Raw genomic sequence first — 21,122 nt, forward strand, 5'->3', positions numbered from 1 at the left:
TCGCTTTTAAGAAATTTCGCTGTCACCTAATTTATTTTTAGACTTGTTCCCTGCTATAAGGAATTTTCTATGGGCTATAATGAAATTTTCAGTAAAACAAAGTGACTCCTTTCTAGGAAAGCTTGACTGTATTTCCCCAGCAGGTTAAATTTTATGCATTCTAAGAATCAGATCTTCCAAATATACAAATCATAATAATAATAATAAAAAAGGAGTAGAACCTCAATTAGTCAGCATGCTTATTTATCAGGGAAGAAAGTTTTAAAATTTCACAGAAGGGGAAAGCCAAATTTAAAATTATTGTCAGATAATGTAAAGTTGAAGGAAAAATTGTTTGGCAATTAGAAGGTATTATTATTTGAAGCTATAATTATTTGGATTTTCAAACTTGTTTTTCATAAATAGGTGTCTCTAAAAACAAAAAAGCAGAAAAACGATTGTCTGCAATGACATCTATACAGCCCAAATTCTGTTACAACTTATTTTCTTATTCCTAGTACATTGTTTAACCATGGTTTTTGGTTATCAATGATCCTGTTTCATGCTATTAAACTGGATAATCAAGGTTCTACTATATTGAAATCAAACCAAATGGATCAATTTTAACAAACTAAAAGAAAGAATGCCACAAGGTATAAAAAAAACAGAAATGTTCAAATCAAATAAATACAAAAATTGTAACAAAAGCAAAAAAACTGAAACTAAAATAAAATCTCACTTGGAAGACCTGTATTATACACATTCACAGAAAAATAGCCACCGCATGTTTCTGCTGCACTCAGTGGACAAAGCATATTGCACTTGCTATCATTGATTTCCAGTTCAATGGGGGGTTTTGATTTCCCACAAAAGCATTGAACACTATATTCTACACCAGCAAATTGAAAGCCAAGCTGCAAACACACATCTACGCATAGTGATGGCGAATTGTTACTGAGTTTTCTCATATAATTTGGAAGTAAACGCTTCTTAGATTGATCTCTGTAGCATCCTACATGAGTATAACTCTTGGCACCTATGAAGTTTTTAATAAGATGTGTTAACCTTGTTATACATACACATAATGCCAATTTAAGCTTGAAAAAAAAAAATTTTCATTCAAACAAAAATTGCTTAGCTTATAAAAACACAAGGTATGGCATATCGTCACTGTTCATGTAAAATGTCATTATGTTGAAATTCTCAATTTAATTTTTTTTTTTTTTTATGCAACTAAAAACTTCTTCACATGTGTTTCGGTGTTCAGTAAAAATGTCATATTGGTCAGCAACATGATATTTCTGCAAAACACAAAAACACACATGAAGAAGTTTTAAGCTGCAAAAAAACATGGCATTTTGCACGAATGGCAACAATATTCAACCTCTTTACAGATCAAACTAAAATTTAGATTGATTTTCATAATTTCTTCCCTTCTATTTTCCCTTGTGATCCTTTAATTTAAAGATATCAACCAAAAAATAAAAATATTTTGCCCACATTCATAGAAACACGAAAATTAAAAACAAAAAAATTTAGATTTTATTTTTCTTTAAAAATAAGTGATTTGAAAAATATTAAATTTATGACAAAAGTGATGAAATGAATAAAATTGTTTTGTAAATAAAGTTTTGAATCCCACAAAGTCAGGGTAAAAACAGTCGAGGGCTTTCATGTAATAAAAATTTTTTTTTTTCTAATTAATGAGACTGATGTTCTCAGTTGGGAATATAGGTAGTTAAAAGGTTAATATGCTTTTATGAACAAACAAGTGGTTGGAAAAGTCATTAAAGTAAAAATACACTTTTCCTTAATTACTTGTGTATGAGTTTGTAGAGACACTAAGATACAGTGACAATGTCAAAAATGAAATCAGACAACAGAACTTTGTTCATTACAGTCAGGGTTGTCTTCACAAATCGGCCAACTGGGTGTAGGCATAGATCCAGGATGTGTCAGGAAGGGAGATTTATTGTGTAAATTTATTGGATCATCCTATATTTTATTGGGCTGATTTTACTTATATTATTCTGTTCTCAGGGGTTTGTCACCCTCTCGATCTGTGCCTACCCAGGGGCCTTGTGATGATTAGATTTGGTAAATTTAGTATTTCCGTGGGACAGATGAAGATTTCTCAAAATCATTTGACTTTCAAATGATGTATGTTTATAAATCATCTTATAATCAACTTTAGCGACATGACTAGACAGTTTCATTCTTAAAATTTAACAGCTGAAGACTACCTCCTAAACAGGAGACTCCTAGACAACCTCCCTATGGGATAGCCTAAAAGAAAGCATCTTAACACTATGTAATCAAATAATTACAAATAATTTATCAGACATAATTACCCGCTATTGCAAAGGATATGTTGAGTCTATCGTGCACACATTTTTTGAACAATGCATCTGAGCAGAAGGGGAAAGATTAAGACATTGTTTTCAAAGTGCATTGATATTTATATTGTTCATATCAAACATCAAATTAATTGCCAATAGGTGTACTTTGATTCTTATAATCATTTAATGTAGGGCTTGACAAATCCCAGACATGGGTCCCCGTGGCGACTTGAAAGTTGGAAATATAGTGCCTAATTGTTTTTACAACAATTATAACAGAACTGAAGTTATTTAACAGAACTGAGTTATTATAACAGAACTGAAGTTTGAAGACAGTCGAAAATAATCGGAAATTATGTCACTGTGTATGCTAGCATGAAAGGGGGGGGGGGGGGAGGTCTCTAAATCAAATAATGCACTATTTTCTACTGATTTTGCCCAGGCACCTATGAAATATTACTGGTGCTTAAATATTTTTCATTTTAAATATTTTTCCATTTCGTCATGGCAGGCCAAAAAGTTACTACAACCACCCATTGTCTTTCCATATCAATTTAAAATTAATGGATACAATAGGCGAAACTTTGGAAAAAGTTAAAGTGGAGTATGTGAGTGATAAATTCAGTATTACTTTAATACAGTGAAGGGTTTATATATAAGGATACTCAAGAGACTAAAGAAACATATTGTAAAGTAGTTACCATCATAGAGAGATGGAGCAAATTAATACTATGAGTAGTGTATTGTGTGGGACCAGAGAAATCTATTGTAATATAGTATTATAATTTTTGATTATTGTTTTACAGGGTATCGTTATATAGGATTTTGGCTGTAATGAAATTTTAAATTTTTATTTAAACTTAAAAATGTGATTTTTTTAAAATTAAATTTCAATTTTTTTTTATCTCCAAATTACTTGACTGAATTAGGTACAAAGAGAGAAAAAATATTCATAAGTATTGTACGAGTTTCAAGACTAATAGGATATTCAGGAATGCTTCAGGACATTAAGATGTTTCAGGAATAATATTTAGATAACTCAAAATTTAAAAACAGTAAAAAAATTTAATGCGTATTCTGTATTGCAGATAAGACATTTTTAATACCTTCAACTGGACAGTAGCGGGGCAGGCGAGCAGGATACAGATTCCCTTCTTGCATAAGGCACGTTATATTAGCCAATTCGTGTTTGCATGCTTGAGTAGTGGCTCGATGGATAGCTGATATTGCATCTTTGCCTGTTATGTTACACAGCGGTTTAAAGTCTAATTCATCTAAATTCAAAACATCGTCATTCTTGTCGGTTTTATGAGTCCCATTCACTCCACCACTGTCCTGGAATCCCTTCATGTCTTGTAATTCCTTGGAGGCTGGTAAAGAGATTTTAACATTTTTAGGCTTGTCAAGATCTTTTGGCATGACATGATGACTAATGTCCTTGAATCCCTTATCTAACAAGTTGCTGGGAGAGTCTTCATCATCTATGATATAGTCTTCAGAAAATTTGGAGGCTGAATGAGAATCTTTGTTGGTAATCTGTTAAAAGAAAACTAACATTAATATCAAGGTATAACACAAAAGAAATTTTCATAGTCTTTCTCTCAAAATACAGGGCAATGAATAAATGCCAGGACTCCACCACCACCACCACCACCAGACTATCCCATTGCCCAGATCTCTTCCAGCCCAGCTTCATGGCAGAGTCTGAAACAAGGTATGTGTGTGCATATAGTGTTATGTCAGATTTTCATTGTTGCCATCTATATTTCAGATTGTGATTGAAATGTAATGATTGAATATTTGTACTGCTGTAAGCCTGTTACTCTCTGTGGCAAGACTTTTTAACAGGGAAATCGGCCTACATTCACACCTCAAAGTTAAGAGCTACAAAAACCAACAGCCGATCATCACTGTAGCACCGGTAGGGATCGAACCCAGGTCCTCACAGGTGATGGGAGTCTGTCACTATAAACATTTTACCATCACAGCAGCCAACGTATAGAACAGTAGAATGAACTGAGTATGATAGTAATTTAAATCGTCAATCATTTGGACAAGCGATGCGACATTGGATCAATTCGTCAGTTTTATCATGTTCATTCCATTGCACCAGTCATTTTCTCCACACAAGGGAAAATTGGAGAGGGATGTGTAGTTTACGGTTGATTCTAAATAAAAGCGTTCAATATATTTCATTGTTATACAACTTGTGAGAGATTGGTATGCTCACCCCCCTCGGTGTGGGAACTTCTCGATGTAGTGATGTGTTCTGAGGTTATTTTATTGTCATTTCTGTTACATCTCGTGACATGTATCACTAAAATCCTGTTTACATGGGAAATAGACACCCCGGTATTCTTCCCTTGGCAACAGGGGAAAAACCCAAAGATTCTAGGAAGAGAGTGTGAAACCCAAAATCCCACCAAAGATGGTATAAATCTCTTCTTTTTTCCCTACAAGGGAAAAAGTTGCCAAGCAGGCTAATATTCAACTCCCTTCTTCCACAACTTGGCTCATGTAAATAGAGCTTAAGTTGACATATGGTGGTCAGTATCCTCGCCTCTCTTTCACACACACACACACAGAGGTTCTCCTCCAGAGTGAGCTAGAGAGCAAAATAGAGTGAGTGGCCTACAGTGTGCAAATATGTTAGTGACAAAAACAGTGGGCAAGCAGGTGTGATCAAAACAGTGGGGCTTGAAGAGCTGGGTAAAGGGTCAGTGAGCAACCAAAATAGGAACTCGGTACCTGTAAGCATGGGAATAATGAAAAACGTGACCATGTCAGTGTGCAACCTAGAGATTTTGTGAGCACAGGAATAACCAGAAGAGTGACATGGAGAGCAAGGGATCTAGTCAGTGAGTGACCTAGAGAGCGTGTAAGCATGCAGGTGCCGTGGAGGGAGGGGGCAGAGGCGTAAGCGAGCTACAGCTCAGGGCAGCAAAGTGTGAGGGATAAGTGGCCAAGAAAGTTACATTAAGGTGGAAGAAAATGAGGCAAAAGCATAAATCCGCCGGTGTAATAATAATCCACCACAAGGCATTGTATCATTAAGTTAGGCACATGTGGGTACTCTAAAACAATGCTTTGGACTTATAAAATACATTTGATTACCAAAACTCTCCCTCTCCTCGGCGATCTTCTACCTTGATATAGATCATCGACATCTACTTCTTCGTGGAAATTGTAGATAAGCGCTAGTACTATTTGGAAAACTAGGAAAACCGTTATCATTGCGTAAAATAACCGATATCTTTGACACCATCGGATGGTTATATATCTGGTAGCAGCCATCTATTACCATGCTGTGAAATTCTCAACCTCCCCCGGTAATGATATATTTACACTATAGTACAAAAACACGTGCTGCGGCGCGTGTGATAATTATGAAGCGCGATAATTTGTATTCAAGGACCAAAACAATTCACAAATGACAACAATCAATTTCAATAGTTGACTAATGTACACAATATTACACAAAGATCAAGTTCGAGGATTTGATTGAGAAGGAGCAGCACATCACCCATTCTTGGGAATCAGAGTTGTAAAAAAAAAAAAAACCACAGAATGTTGAGAAGAAATAATTATATAATTCGAAATCAGAAAAAAATGTCATGAAATTCATTAAAATTTTATTTTAAAATTCTCAACGTGAATTGTGCATCCATGCTCTTACCCGTTTTTTTAATATGGTCACAAGTAAAAAGTTTCATTTCGGTCATTACCATCATCATCACTAACATCGCTCATTGAGATCCCTAGCCTCCATGATTGTGTATTAGCATAGGAGATTTTTCTTAAATCTGTTTGAATCCATTCAAACTAGTAATATCGAAGATTTTAAAAAGCTTCTAATATTTGGTAAGATCTTGATAAATTCGTTTCTGTATTTATATTATGGAAATTACATTTTTCAGTGCACATATTGATTTGGGGTTTCTTGCAGCCTGTAGGGTTTCGGTGGGTTGTAGTGTTGGTAGCTTTTATTGCATGCTTTTCGTATTTATTTGAATGTATAGTAGTGCAAAATGTTTTTTTTCCCGCATTGTATATTAGTGAAATCCCGATATGATTATGACAAAAATATCGTAGGCAGGGATTATCACTGTCCAGAGGCAGTGGTTAAACAGCCACATCGTTGGGGATTTTGCATTAGATTATTTGCATTTATCGTTGTAGCGAGGTTTCCTCTGTAATTTATTTATATATCACTGAGTTTATTATAGACTCCGATTCATTGAATGTTGAAGAGCAGCCGCTACTACGTGTTGGAGAATAGGCAATGCTTATTATTTGCAAGGAATGGCTCGCATATATATGTGCTCAACCCGCTGCCCATATGCGACCTTCAGAGTAATCTGATATGGCCTGCAACTTCAAACATGGTTTTGTAAAAATGAACTAAACTGCATATAAAAGGATCTCTGAAACAGTGACCTGCAGCATATTCACACATCACTTCAGTAACATGCGGCTCTGTTGCAGGTACCTCCAAAGCTGCCAACACCATTCGTAGCAGAATGCCTTCAGGCGAAGCTCGTGACTAACTTAAACCCAGGAATCACTGAACTTCATTTCACTTACAGCTATTGGATAGAGCAGCCCAATTTCTTGTTGTGCCGTCTTTACCTTTTTTTGTGGTATAGCCAATGGCTATAGAGATGACCTCTTTCAGTGACATCACCAGCTTTGCACAGAGACCTTCTGTTATAAATGGCATTGGCTCTGTTCAAGATTACGGAAGTGTCCGCTAGCACATTTCCATCTCTTAAGTGATGCATTACATATTTATGAATCACTTGAACACAGAGCTCATTTATTATAGATCACTAAAGTGACACACAGTGCTGTTCTATATCACTGTAGTATTTAATGACATTTGTAAGCTAAGATTCCGTAAGTCGGATAGCGTTCAAATTCGTGAACGTTTTTGCCTCTTGGCGATGCCTGAAAACATTCTGAAAAGCAAGGTGGCAAGCTACAAAGAACATGGCAAAGAATTCTAGAGCCAATGAAGAAAGTATTGCCAACTGGATGCACTAACCCATAACATTTGGATTTTTGTTATTCTGGCAACCCAATTCTAACCAAATTTCTTGTTGTGATCGCTTCTCACAACCATAGTGGTGATGCATTTCGGGTAAGAATGTCTTAATTTCTTTTGCATGTGCCGACTTTTGTTGAAAACTGATCTTTTTTCTTGACTTGGGGAATGTTTATAAAATATTCACGGGCAAAAGGCTACACGACAGGGTTTAAGCTACGGTCGCATTTTTTGCAAAATGGGAAAGAAAATCGTAGAATGCGAAAAAAAGTAGTAGCCGCTTTTGCAAAAATGCTTACAGGAGGTACACAACGAGTAGACATCCAACCGTCAATTATTACATTAGGGGGTCAGTATTACGTCACCATGGGGGGGGGGGGGTTTGAAGGTTGCTTACGTCATCAGCCACCCTTTTTGAAAATACGAAATATTCTAAGCTGCTGACAGGGGGGGGGGAGGGGTCAAAAATGGCTAAAAATCTGCTGATGTAATACTCAGGGCTCGGCACGGGTCACTTTTTTCCCTAAAAGTCACTTTTTTAGAAGCTGGTCACTTTTATTACCTATTTTCGGGCCCAGGTCACTTTTTCCACTTTTTTTAGCAAGAAAACCTAAGTCTCGCGCTCTTTTCCGCTGTCAGTGTTTTTCTTTTCTTCAAGGAGGAACTTTACCGGTTCAAGGTCGCTAATTTTCTCCCTCCCTTCATTGAACTACGATCGTACAAGGAACCCCTATATATATATATGAAGGCGTCTTTATCTTCCCGGGAGCATACCGTGTGACGTCAGCATAACTTGATTTCAAGGCGCTTGGAAAGAAAGCTCCTTATACTTGTAGTTAAAGAGTCGTCATTTTATGGAAAAGCCGGTCGGAAAAAAATAGCGTAAAAGGCTTATTTACAACAAAGAATTTTTTCCCCTACTCTACTACCATTCTTTCTTATTTCCCCACTCATTCTTTCATTTTCATCTTATTTTAAAATTGATCCTTTATTTTATTTGTTTTAAAAAGTTTTAGTCCTAAGGGCCGAATTCCTTTCTTAGAGCATCGAGCAAGTTACATTTGTCGTTTGTTCTATCGTTACTTTTATTAATTTTTTTTAATATTTGAAATGACGATTTAAAGGCTCATTTACATTGAGCGAGTTTATAAAGAGAGCCCGTGCAGAAACTAACTTACGCGCAGCGGGAGAATACCAAAGCGCGCCTATTAAAGATGCGTACTATTAATACGTATTAAGCGTATTATTAGTACGCTTTGGAGAATTGAATTTCACTTGTAGCTGGCCAACGTTAAAGAAGCTCGCAAGTATTTTGAATTTACTTACAATAAAAAAAAAATCATCCGACTGAAAAACGCGATCTATCTAGAAATAAAATTCGTACTATTTTTCTAACTGGATTTAAATCTCAGCAAGAAACCGTAGCCCCAGATATGATCGAAAGGAGAACTATTTATGAAAAGATCACAGAATCCTGCAATTCAACGTTTATGGAAGGATGACGTCACTCTCCGCTACCATACGAAGGTTTTTAACAACTGGCTGTTGCGAAGATATATTTTGGAAAGAGAAAATTCAACTGCCCCTGCTGGGAATCGAACCCACGTCCTTTCACTTTCCGGTCGAATTTTCTCTTTCCAAAATATATCTTCGCAACAGCCAGTTGTTAAAAACCTTCGTGTGGTAGCGGAAAGTGATGTCATCCTTCCATAAGTCGCCATCTGGTGGCAGCGTCAGCAGTTGTGAGCTTGGCCTGAGTCTGGTCTGGCCGTCCATGTACGGTCCTTTTCAGTGTACACGAGCTCCAAGGAAAGATTGAGAGATTCGTTGCCTCTGTAGTCTAGTGGGTTCGATTCCCCGCAGGGGCAGTTGAATTTTCTCTTTCCAAAATATATCTTCGCAACAGCCAGTTGTTAAAACCTTCGGATTCAACGTTTAGTTTAACCAAATAAGATGAAAATTGGTCATCAGGCTGATGAAAACTCAGTTAATGTGCATGCGAGCCGTACATAGAGGTGGATTTAACGGTGGGCACAGCGACCGCGCCTTTGGCCCCTACTTTATACTTTTTTCCTAATTTAAGGGGCGTAATATTAATTTTTTTTTATGCCCGGGGCCGTCAACAACTGACCTTTATCCGCCTCTGGTCGTAACTTAATTTAGAGCATCTTCACGATGCTGATTGTTGACTTAATATCGACATATTGCGCTCCATTCTCGGTGTTGTGTAAAAAAAGCCTTTTTAGACCTCGGAAGTTATTACAACGTTTTTGTCTCGAGTCGCTGTTATGACCGCAATAGGAGAGGGCGGGGTCTGGTTCCACGGGTGTTGAACGAGGAAGGGTGCCGAGTTTACTCTTTTTCCGTTAAAAAAATGGATACCGGCCCCGGGCGATAGTAAATTTTCGTTCGTACTTGCGGTGCGGGTTGCTACATACCGTGATCAAATCCAAAACACGGGGGGGGGGGCAATGCCTCGAATGGAATTTTTGATGGAATGGTATATTTAAGAAAAGGAAATAAATTCCTTTGCAAAATTATCGAATTTCACAGTCAAGGGGCAGTAAAATTACGTTTCCCCTCCAGAAAAAATATCGTATTACGGCCATGGTAAATCGGGTGCCCCGGGTGGGGGTGAATTCACTGTTTTTGTTCGTTGAAAATTACGGGAGGAGTCAGAGCTAACGTGGCGACTTTTTTTCGCATTAAAATAGGTAGCCCTGACAGCGGCATCCATAAACTGTATCAACCGCATTTATAAACCCCGTATGTCGTTGATTCGAATTTTGTGTTCATTTTATCCTAATTTTCCGTATTTCCCGATATATTTCTATCGATTTTCGCATATTTGGTTGATTCATGTTATAAATTATATATTTTTTTGTAATTTTATGTGGCCTTTGTCAGCCATCTTGAATTGACCGCCGCAAAACGGCGATTGGTTGGCGCGGAAAAAAGTCGCCACGTTGGTGCTTACAAGGTTCATGGGAAATTTACTGGGGAAGACCGCGGAGTCTTTTTCTGTTAAAAATTACGAGGGGGGGGGGGCAAAATTATATTGTTTCTGGGTAAAGTAGTAAATGTTTTTTTTGCTAGGGGTGTATGTTGTGTGTAAAAAAAAAGAAAAATATGTATTTACAAATTTTTCTCTCAAAAACCAATTTCAAAACTGATTTATTTTCTCCCTCGCCCAAGGGAGGGTATTATTTTGGAGCCCCCTCCGCCTGTAAAAGAGTAGACCCACCCACCCTTCCCAGTCCAGCCATAGGTGCAGATAGACTTGAAGGTCTTAGAGGTGCGGCAGATGACAATTGATATACATCATGTATACATCAGTAGGCTCTGCCATTGACGTTGGGGGGAGGATGGATTGCCCTCCCTCAACGTATAAGGGGCCGTTCAAGTATTACGTAAGCAAATTTTTAGCCATTTTTGACCCCCCCCCCCCCCCTTGGCAGCAAAATTTCTTCATCAGCTCTGCCCCTCTGAATCCTAACTCATATTTTCATAAAGGGTGGTTGATGACGTAAGCATTATCGAAACCAACCCCCCCCCCCATCGATGATGAGGTAATACTTGAACGGCCCCTAACAATTAAAATAATTTAGTTAATTTAATAATTTAAATAATTTATTTAATTCAGTAGTTTAAGTAATATTTTAATTTAATAATTTAAAATATTGTTTAAAATGTAATTTTAGTTTTTTTTTAAATCAATCATTATAGTAAATTTCTTAAAATTTGTTGGAAGATATTATACAAACCTAATTATGTAAATCAATTTGTACTAGTTAAAAAAAGTACATTTTGTATACTGTCATTCATAGCATAACATGAATGAAAAATCCACTAGAATGTAGATGGGACAAATTCTCTCATCAAATTTTGTGTTATTTCATTTTTTTTTCCTTCTTTGAATGTGAAAATGTTTTCTCGTTTTGAAGTTTTTCCGGCTTAAATTGATTTTAAGATGGGTTGTGGATAGCAATATGGGGGCCATTCAAGTATTACATAAGCAAATTTTTAGCCATTTTTGACCCCCCCCCCCTCCCGTCAGCAAAACGCTGACCCCTCTCCCCCCCCCTGTCAGCAAAATTTCGTCATCAGCTCTGCCCCCCCTGAATCCTAACTCATATTTTCATAAAGGGTGGTTGATGACGTAAGCGTTATTCAACCTCCCCCCTTGTCATCAAAAGTCAGCAAATCGGAAACCCCCTCCCCCCCATCTATGATGACGTAATACTTTAACGGCCCCTATGGGGAGGGGAAAGGCATTGCTACTGTTACTTAGAAAGGATGTAATGTTACTCTCTCACACATAGTTGTTGATAAATTTGATAAGTTATTCAAAACTTTTCTGGTTAGCAGAATGCATTCGAGTTTGATTTATTTCACACTATTATGTAAAAAAAGCAATTTCGATGAGCTCCATTGAAATACAAAGTTTAGTGAAAACTAAATTCAATTTCAATTCATTCAATTTGGTAATAATCAAAATTCATTGTCCATTTGGTCTCTTTCTAAAATTATTTTGGTCACTATTGGGTCACTTTTTAAACATTTTGGTCACTATTTGCTCACTTTTTTAAACAATTTGGTCACTATTTTCACTATTTTTGAGGCCATGATCCGTGCTGACCCCTGAATACTTGAATGGCCCCTTAGCATTGTAGCATTTTGCTAAAGCTTTTCTTCCCATTTTCGTTTTTTTGCGAAAGGAATTTTTTATCCAGCTTAAACCTTGCTACATGATCACAAACAGAGCTTTTGTTTATTGCTTTATAAATTTGAATGATGACGGACACGATAACGAGACCTAGGATACTGGTAACAATGAGAAATTAAAATGCTGCTGAAATGGATAAACATAGCACATTGACCTAAAAAACAATGAAAAATCTTGAGAGAAAATGTAATGTTAGCAACAAAAAAATAATTGCTGAATTTGGCAGCAGCTTAATTCCCTGCTTATGGAATTTTAGCCTTCAGACCAATCGTGGCCCCCTGCTGTCAAAAAGTGTTACCTATTCGAATTTTAGTCCATTTGCAGATTACCAAAGTGGCACCGTAGCATAGTTCTAGATTCCCTCAAGCGGCCTCTGCAGCAATATTTATATATCAGTTGAGTGGCCCTCACTCTCTTACAAGTTGAGCATCCTTGTAAAGTATACTGTTTTTATGTGTGAAGTTGTACATTTTAGGCATTTATATATTTTTGTAGGATTGAAAATATTTCAAGATGGTGCGTATGAATGTGCTGGCTGATGCCTTAAAGTCTATAAATAATGCAGAGAAACGTGGAAAACGCCAAGTCCTCATCAGACCTTGTTCCAAAGTTATTATCAAGTTTCTGACTGTGATGATGAAGCATGGTGAGTTTTTCTTCATGTTGTTGCACATGGTAAATTTCCAATATACTATATACCATGATTTAGCTGCTTTTTTATATTAAACCCCCTTTAGCATTAGGGCTTGAACACCCAAAAACGATTAAAAACCATGTGGAAATAAAAAGACCTTTCTGATGCTGAAAAGATTTTTTTTAATTAAAAATCATGAAAAGTAGGCAAATGCGTGTAAATGAATATTTCAATGAGTATTACGTTTTCATCGTTAGGCCTTTACTCGTAGAGACCATGTGGGAATATATACTAATTTCAATATTATATGTGTGAATTATACTAATAATAATATTAAAAATTAATAACTTATTATATATTAATTGTTGTTTAACCAATAAACACTATTTTGTATGGCATGCAAACATCTTCGCCCTCTGTGGCTGGGACGTTGATTCGCACCAATAAGAGGTACCCATGCCCCGGACTTGAAAATATTGATTTTGGACCACCACAAACGCAATTAGGAATTGTGCAAATAGGCATTAGCACTAGAGCATTAAAAAAAGATTACATGAAAAAACCAAAACAATGGCAACAGTGAACTGTAAAAGAAAATTGAATGATGTGACGTCATCTACATTTTAGGACCTGGCAAAATTATGTTGGCAACTTATCGCTGTGTGTGTTTTGGCGCATACGAAAATTTGGCGACAAAATACTATATAGAAGAAATTGGCCTTGCATATGAGTGAATTTTTCGATTTGTTTGTAATAGGGTTGGGGTTTTGGGCAGGGCACGTGGGATAAACTATCCAAAAGTGTCTGAAACTGCCCAAAACCTCCAAAGTTTCAAAATCTTATATGGAAACCTTTTGGTGTGTAAATGGATGATACTAACAAATATAAAAAAATTAGCAGAAAATAAAACTAACTAAATCAAAAATATTTCAAAAGTTATCATTTGGTTCACCAAATTGCTGGTTTTAAGCTGGAAATCTAATAGTAAATTAATATCACTCGTATAACTGTTTAAATAAACACTGTTTTCGATTTTTTTTTTAGTTCGTTACAAATGTTATTTCTACTTCGCATCTTATTTTTCATGTATGATTATGAAAGCAGGTACTGTATTTAGAACAATGCTTTTTCAAAGCCTTCCTTGTTCAGAAGCTTTGTCCAAAGCCCTGCAGAATCTGTCCAAACACTTTTCTTTAAAAAATACATTATATTGAAAGTACCAAATATGTATAGTCAGAGTTAATAATCATTGCATTATTGTGAAACTCGACATAAATATTTTTATTATTAGATACCAATATAATAATGTGAATAAACTCAATGTTGTAATGTTTATTTAATGCAAATTGTCCTATTTTGACTTTTCAACCTTTTTCCTTTAAATTTTCAAGTGAACTTTCTGTTTTGCATTTTCAATTTTTAAAAACTAATTATAAATAAAGGAAAATATCTGAAGGAAATGAGGCCACGATGTAGTGCCTACATATGACTAACGGAACACAATTTCACAAACACTGATTTCTCCTATATGATAAGACCTAAAATTTTTGTTAAATTTAAATTGTTGCTGTTATGAGGCTAGAAGCTAATATTTCACTGAATAAATTCAAGCTATAATTACAATTCTATCACCGGGGGGGGGGGGACAGCAATAAGAAAAACGCTGAAAAAAGTCTTATTAAAAGATTGTCTTTAACACATTGTTTTTTTATTTTTGTTTCCCCCAAGTTATGCATCAATTGAAAGAATATTTTCAAATTTTGTTATCTTAGAAATCATTTTGACACAGATAGTGCAGCTAAATCAGTTGTTTTCGAATGTTAAAAGGTGCAACTGCGCTTGATTATTACGTAATATTAAAATATTATACATGATAAGATTAATTTCATTCTGTAGTCATGTCTATTGATTTTTTTTCCAATTTTCATGTGACAAATTTTTATCCCATTCTTGTATCTTTCATGTTTCCATAAATGTAATATTTAACCTCTCAAGACAGTTCAGTTTTCAATTGTTTGACAACCTGATATCAGTCATACAACCCTTTACATATACTGTTTTGAATTTCAGAATTTTATTATATTTAATATAATTAATAATACAATATAATTTATATAATATAAGTTTATTTGATTATAGAAGTTACCTCTTCATCAAATTGCAAAAATTTTCACTTACACTTATAAATAGGAGGTTTTGGACAGTACGGTAAAAACTATGGTATTTACCGTGGTTTTTATCGTACTGTACAAAACCTTAACCCTGGTTTTTAATGCATGCAAGGCTTTTGAAGTACTTCAGATTTTGGTGTCATTGGTAGCTGTCTGGCTCGGCACTTGACCCTCCCAGAGCATATTATCAGCTGCCAGGGCCAATTAACATCCCAGTCCAAGTAAAATTTTTTTTGTGCAGTGTGCTATGCACTCTTTCAGTGTACGGCAGCTGGTGTAACAGAAGTGATGTCTTTTGGGTTTTCATATCTTTCAAAGGCGGAATATGCAGTGTATGTATTCAGTGTGTGATATATATAAACCAGGGTTTAAGCTAGATAAAAAAAATTCCTTTCGCAAAAACGGAAATCGGGAGAAAAGCTATGATTGATGGTTGGATGTCTACTCGTTCCGTACCTCCTGTATGCATTCTTGCAAAAGTGGCTACCAAAATGCGACTAGCTTAAACCCTGATATAAATATGCAGGGGTGGGAACTCTGTGCCAATTACGCCGCACTGCGCCAAAACTAATATCTTGCGCCATCCTGCTCCAATAGCGTATTTTCACATTTTTCTGCGCCAAATAGCGAATTTTGCTTCAGTACGCCCGGAATTTCGGAAAGGATGCCAAAAAATTTTTGTTCCTGCTAGCCACGAAACGATTCTTTCCGAGAAGAGCGTGTTTTATTCCACTACACCTAAACTATCGGCCCCTGATCGGGCTTTCCATCGCGAAACCCCGATATTGCCCGTGATCGTGGAACTGAAGATGGTTTGCTATGCCGTTCAGCTTTAAAGTGCAAATTCGAGTGTTTCCGTTTAAAAAAAAAGTCGTCACTGGAAGCAGCAGAAAATATTGTAGTCGATTGTCATTGTGTTAAATCCCGATGTTTCGTGAAAAAAAATTTCATTCCGGGAGTAAAAAGCGCATGTTCACCGAATTACGAATGTTAGTTTAGAAACTTTGCCGAATAACGAGCGTTAAATCACCAATGTTGCTGAATAATGAGTGTTAAATCGCCAATCTCGCCAGATATAGAGTATCAGATCGCCAAACATCGAGTTGATTCTTCCGAAATTCTCTCCCATTTTGCAACAATTTCTTTCCAAGTATAAAAAAATTTAAAACTTATAAAAATTTTTTTAGCTCATTCGAAGTGCTGCTTCAAGGCAGCAAATAGTGCCCTCAGTAAGCAAAAATCATCTTAAATAGACTGGTGCAAAAAATTTTATGACAGCCGTCTTTCGAACAAGGTGTCAAAAGCCTAAAACACCAAAAACAAAAATCAAGCTGACAAAAAGATGTTTGATAACAAAAGACAATGCAGTTTTATTTTGAAAAGGGTTGAGGGTTAGCGAAAATATTCTTGTTAATTTCACTGCTCCAATTTATAAATATCTGCTCTGAATCCCATATTTTGCTGTTCCAAATCCTGAATTTTGCTGCTCCGAAATGGACTTAGTCACTTCCCACCCCTGAATATGGCTACATGCCAGGATTCGGTGTACCATATATATTAAACCTGCATTTCCGCGCCCCAAGCAGCTATGTTATAGGGCCAGAGCTTGGCAAATCCCAGGTCACCATGGCGACTAGAAAATTGATATTTGTGTTGATCCCCCCATCCCCGCAATGTTACTGAATTGAAGTCTGGGAATAGAAAATAATCAGATCTGCTATCATGGGAAGTGAAGTGCAAGTTCTTGACAAGTGGAAATAATAGTGTTTTTCTACCAATTTTTTGGGGAGGAATGCCTAGCCCCTACTGAATTTTGCTAGATTTTAAATGATTTTTCTGATTTGTCAAGTCCTGATGTTGGCAATATACCATTACTTTGACGTAATTGAAAACTTTGTGGTATGAAGGTATGCTGTATATTGAGCATTGGTCTGTAGCTATCAATAAATCATGGTTTGTAATCGATTTTTATTCTCAGCTGAGAATCTGTTTTTCAACAGGCGTGTGATTTTCCTAGTTCTTTTTTTTAATATATTATTAAATATTTCTGTACTTTCAGGTTACATAGGGGAATTTGAAATTGTAGATGATCACAGAGCTGGTAAAATAGTTGTCAATTTGACTGGTCGGTTGAACAAGTGTGGTGTCATCAGTCCACGTTTTGATGTACCTTTGAGAGATCTAGAAAGGTGGATGAGGAATCTTCTACCGTCTAGGCAGTTTGGGTGAGTTTTGATTTATATTTTTCCTATTCAAGATGGCCACTGGCCCATTATTGCAACATTAAGTAACACAATTTGGAAAAGACCACTTCAAACATTTGTTAATTCTGTGAACATGGGACAGCTTGAAAAGAATAAAATGAATGATAATTTTTGTTGGGATAGCTATAGTACAATTTTTCTCGGCTACTTTTTCGTGATTTCTTTTTACTGGTGATAGGTTTGAACAGTACCCAGTGTCTGTCCAGTTAAAATTGCAGTTTTCTGAATCTTTCACAAAATACGAATTAATGAAACTGTTTGAAATTTCATTTCTTTATCCAAAATATTTAGATTGTTTGGATTCCTACAAAATTATTGCTTATTCTTCACAGAAAAAACAGGACTATAAAAAAATATCAGGACAGACCCCTGAGTTCTGCTTCAGAGAGCAGTTATTTCAATTGTATTTTGTTTCTGTTTATAATGGTTGATTTTAGTCGCCTTATGGCAGGGTTTTTCAACCAGTGTGATGTGATCAGATCCTAGGTGTGACACAGGAATTTTTAAAGGTCTCTAATGCCTCTAAAATACCGAAACATGCACAAAGTGAAACATTTACTGAAATTCTTTAACGTGCTCTATGAAAATACTGAAAAATATATGTTAAATGGGGAAAAAACATTTAAAAATGCTGAAGAGGGTAAAGACGCGTGAAAAAAATGACACTGAATTTTTGAAAATGAAGAAATCCAACTTAGAAATGTCTAATAAAAAAAATACTATAACAGAAAAGAACAACATTCAATAAAACTTTTTAGTATGCACAAAAAATGAGAAATGCAAAGAAGAAAATATTGTACAAGAGTTTCAGATGTACAATCAAGTTTTGTTTCGGGAATTTTTATTATCTCAATTAAAAATAGCAATGTATTGGTATGTCGTTCATTAAATCATTAAAATGGTCCTTTTTAAAAAAAATCTTGATTTGAGTGTGCCAGGAGATAAAAAGGTTGAAGAAAGAGTCTTAAGGTAGTGCCATTTTTCTTTGTCTTGACTGGTGTGAGGATAGGCTTGCAAGGTGTTGTATTTTTTTTACTTACGTTTACTTTTGATTACTGTTTCCAACCAAGATTTACTCGTTCGATATTACCTGGCTGAGGGCTTTTGAATGGAATTTGGTGATAAAATTTAATAGGATTGTGTTTATTGAAATCTGTGGTATCACTAAACTTTTGTGCAGTGAAATCTTGATATAGCAATACTCTAGAAAAAATAGATTGTTATATTGAGAGGCAAAAGTTTAACATTAGAGTATTGGCATTTCCAAACGACATTTTGGAAATGTCTGCCAGGTTGCATATATATAATGCAACCATATATATATGCAACCTGGGGAGAAGATAAGGAGGTATTCCCATGAAAAAAACAAATTTGGATGAAAGCATGAACGTAAACTTGTTTTAGCTTTGGCGATTCAAATCCTTGAACTCAGATGCTGCGCATCAACAGGACTCTGTGAAACCTATTGGTGCCTTCACTTTATAGTGGTTCTCAAACTTCTATCAACTGTGAACCCTTGCCCAATACATGGCTTATCTGTGGCTTCCAAGAATAGTTTTGTAGATATTTTCACTTATAAAAGAACCATTTTAAAGCATAAATAGGCATATATATCAATATCTCTGGCTCAGTGCAATACCACTGATAAAGGTTGGCGACTCTCACTTTCAGAAACACACCTTTTTGTGCCTTAACCCTTACAGCTGCAATCCCAATACATCTTGTCAAACTTCATGTGCTTTATTTCTATCACCCTGAAATATCTCTGATTCTTAACACGCTTTTATTTCCAATGTGGCAGTTATAATGCAGATCAGGAAGATTTTAACTCTTGAAAGGGAATGGCAGACTGGGGGAAGAAAAGGCACCAATGGTCTGGAAAGGAAATTGTCAAGGGGGAAAAGGGATTAACTGTTGCTGTTCAGGGTAATTATTTTGGTATGATATTGATATCAGCACTAAAACGATACCCTTTATTTTTCATCTTTGGAACTTGGTCTAAGAATGACTAATTTGATTTGAAACCACTTTTGCCATTGGTGCATATTTTGTAAGAAAGTGAAACATGAATTTTTTTCAGCCTTATGCATTTTTTTTAACCAGATACTATGATTTTTCATACAGTAGGTTATAAAAGCAATTAAAACATACAATGTGTGTAATTCTAACATGCATTTTATTTTTTACATTTTTAGTTACATTGTCTTGACAACATCAGGAGGCATAATGGATCATGAGGATGCAAGGAGGAAGCATCTTGGTGGAAAGATGTTAGGGTTTTTCTTCTAAAAAAGATTAAAAGTTCAGTTCTTGTGTAATGTTTGACTCGTGTGTGTGTATGTATCAAAATTAATATTTCTTTGTGTATTGGTTGATTTTCACAGCTTCTGAAATTTCTCTTTTGACAAAAAAGAAAACGTAATGGATAGTTTTTTTTTTTAATATGATGTTCACTATTTTAACATTGCTCATTTGAAATCATGTCGTTTTGGTGGGATATACACTAGAAATCAACAACGGAAAGAAAAAGAAATGAGTTTCAAAACGTGAACTTTCTTGGTAGTCTGAATGACGTTTATGGCAAACAGTGCAGAGGTGCTGCTCAGACCCATGCCATAAATTATGTGTGTGTTGCCCTCTGTTCTGATGTCACTGTACGAATGATGACAAATTGCATCTCAACACATCACCCTGGGTCTGTGCCAACCCTGGCCTAGTTCAGTGAGCTTCCCTTTTGGATGGGGGAATTATGCACTGACATCTCAACATCGAGGGAAGTTGTGTTCTGCAGCCACTTCCCGGATCCTTACCTGGAAGTAGCTTACACATTTGCATAGCTGCCAAGTCTCCCGAATTTTTCGGGAATCTCCCGAATTTTAGCTTCATCGCTCGACCTCCCGAAAAGTTCTTAAATCTCCCGAATTTTTACGAAAATCACAAAAATCCCTAATTGTCCCTTAAAATTCCCTACTTCATTAAAAAAATCCCCGCTTATGAAAACAATCTCTAAGGAATTTCTTGTGGGGCATGAAGCCTCTTTTTTTTCCCCCTTTCGAAATGACGTCACACGTCGTAAATGGGGAAATTCCCTTTTTAAGGAAGTTTTACAAACCCTCTGATGGTAACAAGAAAGTTGTTTGTCTTATCGTGCAGGTAAATGGCTTAGCAGCCAATAGTCCTGGATAATAATTGAAGATTCTAGTGACGCGCATATGGCCAAAATTTCTTTTGTTGAAGTTACGTACGTGCGATATAACAAAGCATGAATAATGATAAGCAAAAACATATTTAATCAATTTTAAAGACACTTATTCCGATGAATTTCCTCTCATCAAACGTTCCAGAAGAGGGCAGACTTTTCCTTTTTGTACAAGTTGTGTTACGGACATAAACATCGGTCATGGAAAGACTGCCATCATCACTCGTGAAATGAAAAAAAAAACCATCAAGCAAGTGTCACAAAAAGTCAGTGTTCTTCAAAAATTGACGCTTTTTTCCTTCATCTTCCGATGATTTTGGGGTCATTCGCGCAGAATGTTTGTTCACAGCGTTTCTGATTGAACACAATATTGATTATTACATCATTGAAGTTTTTGCCTCCAATTTCACTTGTTTTTTGCATAGGAATTTTATTCCCAAGGGTTTAACTTCCATGTGTGTAAAATCCCTATTTTAATTTGACTTCAGTAGGGATTTTATTCCCTATGCTTTAACTTTTATGTTTGGAAAATCCCTATTTTATTTGGAAAAATCCCTATTGTATTTATTAGGGAATGGTTTTAGCATAAAATACGGCTTTGCGCGAAAATCTCCCGAATTTTCATTTTCAAAAGTTGGCAGCTATGCATTTGAAAGCATAGTACCAGATTTAATTGTATTGTCGTCCCCCAATATTTATGAGAGCCTGTGTCATGCAAAGGCACATTTTTGTTTTTGCCGCACTCCCATTCAAGTCAATTGGTCAC

General features: G+C 35.9%; 2 protein-coding genes across 3 annotated transcripts in view; one reads left to right on the forward strand and one right to left on the reverse strand.

Annotated features, from left to right (window-relative positions):
* The window catches only part of LOC149090171 (xylosyltransferase Oxt-like), a 30,469-nt gene extending 24,699 nt beyond the window's left edge, over positions 1-5,770 (reverse strand). The window contains exons 1-3 of one of the 2 annotated variants that reach the window (XM_089232433.1): positions 5,433-5,770; positions 3,425-3,854; positions 719-1,015 (exon numbers count right to left, since the gene is read on the reverse strand). In XM_089232433.1, coding sequence (XP_089088559.1) covers positions 719-1,015; positions 3,425-3,854; positions 5,433-5,612 — 907 coding nt within the window. In that variant the 5' untranslated portion in view covers positions 5,613-5,770. The remainder of the gene's footprint in view (positions 1-718; positions 1,016-3,424; positions 3,855-5,432) is intronic. The other variant, XM_089232434.1, reaches the window with a different exon arrangement.
* Positions 5,771-6,038: 268 nt separating this feature from the next.
* LOC149090172 (small ribosomal subunit protein uS8A) lies at positions 6,039-19,475 on the forward strand. Its single transcript, XM_089232435.1, has 4 exons — positions 6,039-6,179; positions 12,584-12,734; positions 16,953-17,118; positions 19,353-19,475. Exons 2-4 carry the CDS (start codon positions 12,602-12,604, stop codon positions 19,444-19,446), a joined length of 393 nt encoding a protein of 130 aa, XP_089088561.1. The 5' UTR covers positions 6,039-6,179; positions 12,584-12,601; the 3' UTR covers positions 19,447-19,475.
* The last annotated feature ends 1,647 nt before the right edge of the window (positions 19,476-21,122 follow it).

The sequence above is a fragment of the Pholcus phalangioides genome, unplaced genomic scaffold (assembly GCF_987345545.1).
Source record: "Pholcus phalangioides strain wild (caught in Gottingen) unplaced genomic scaffold, Ppha-v1.0 ptg000001l_1, whole genome shotgun sequence".
NCBI classification, from domain to species: Eukaryota; Metazoa; Arthropoda; class Arachnida; order Araneae; family Pholcidae; genus Pholcus; species Pholcus phalangioides.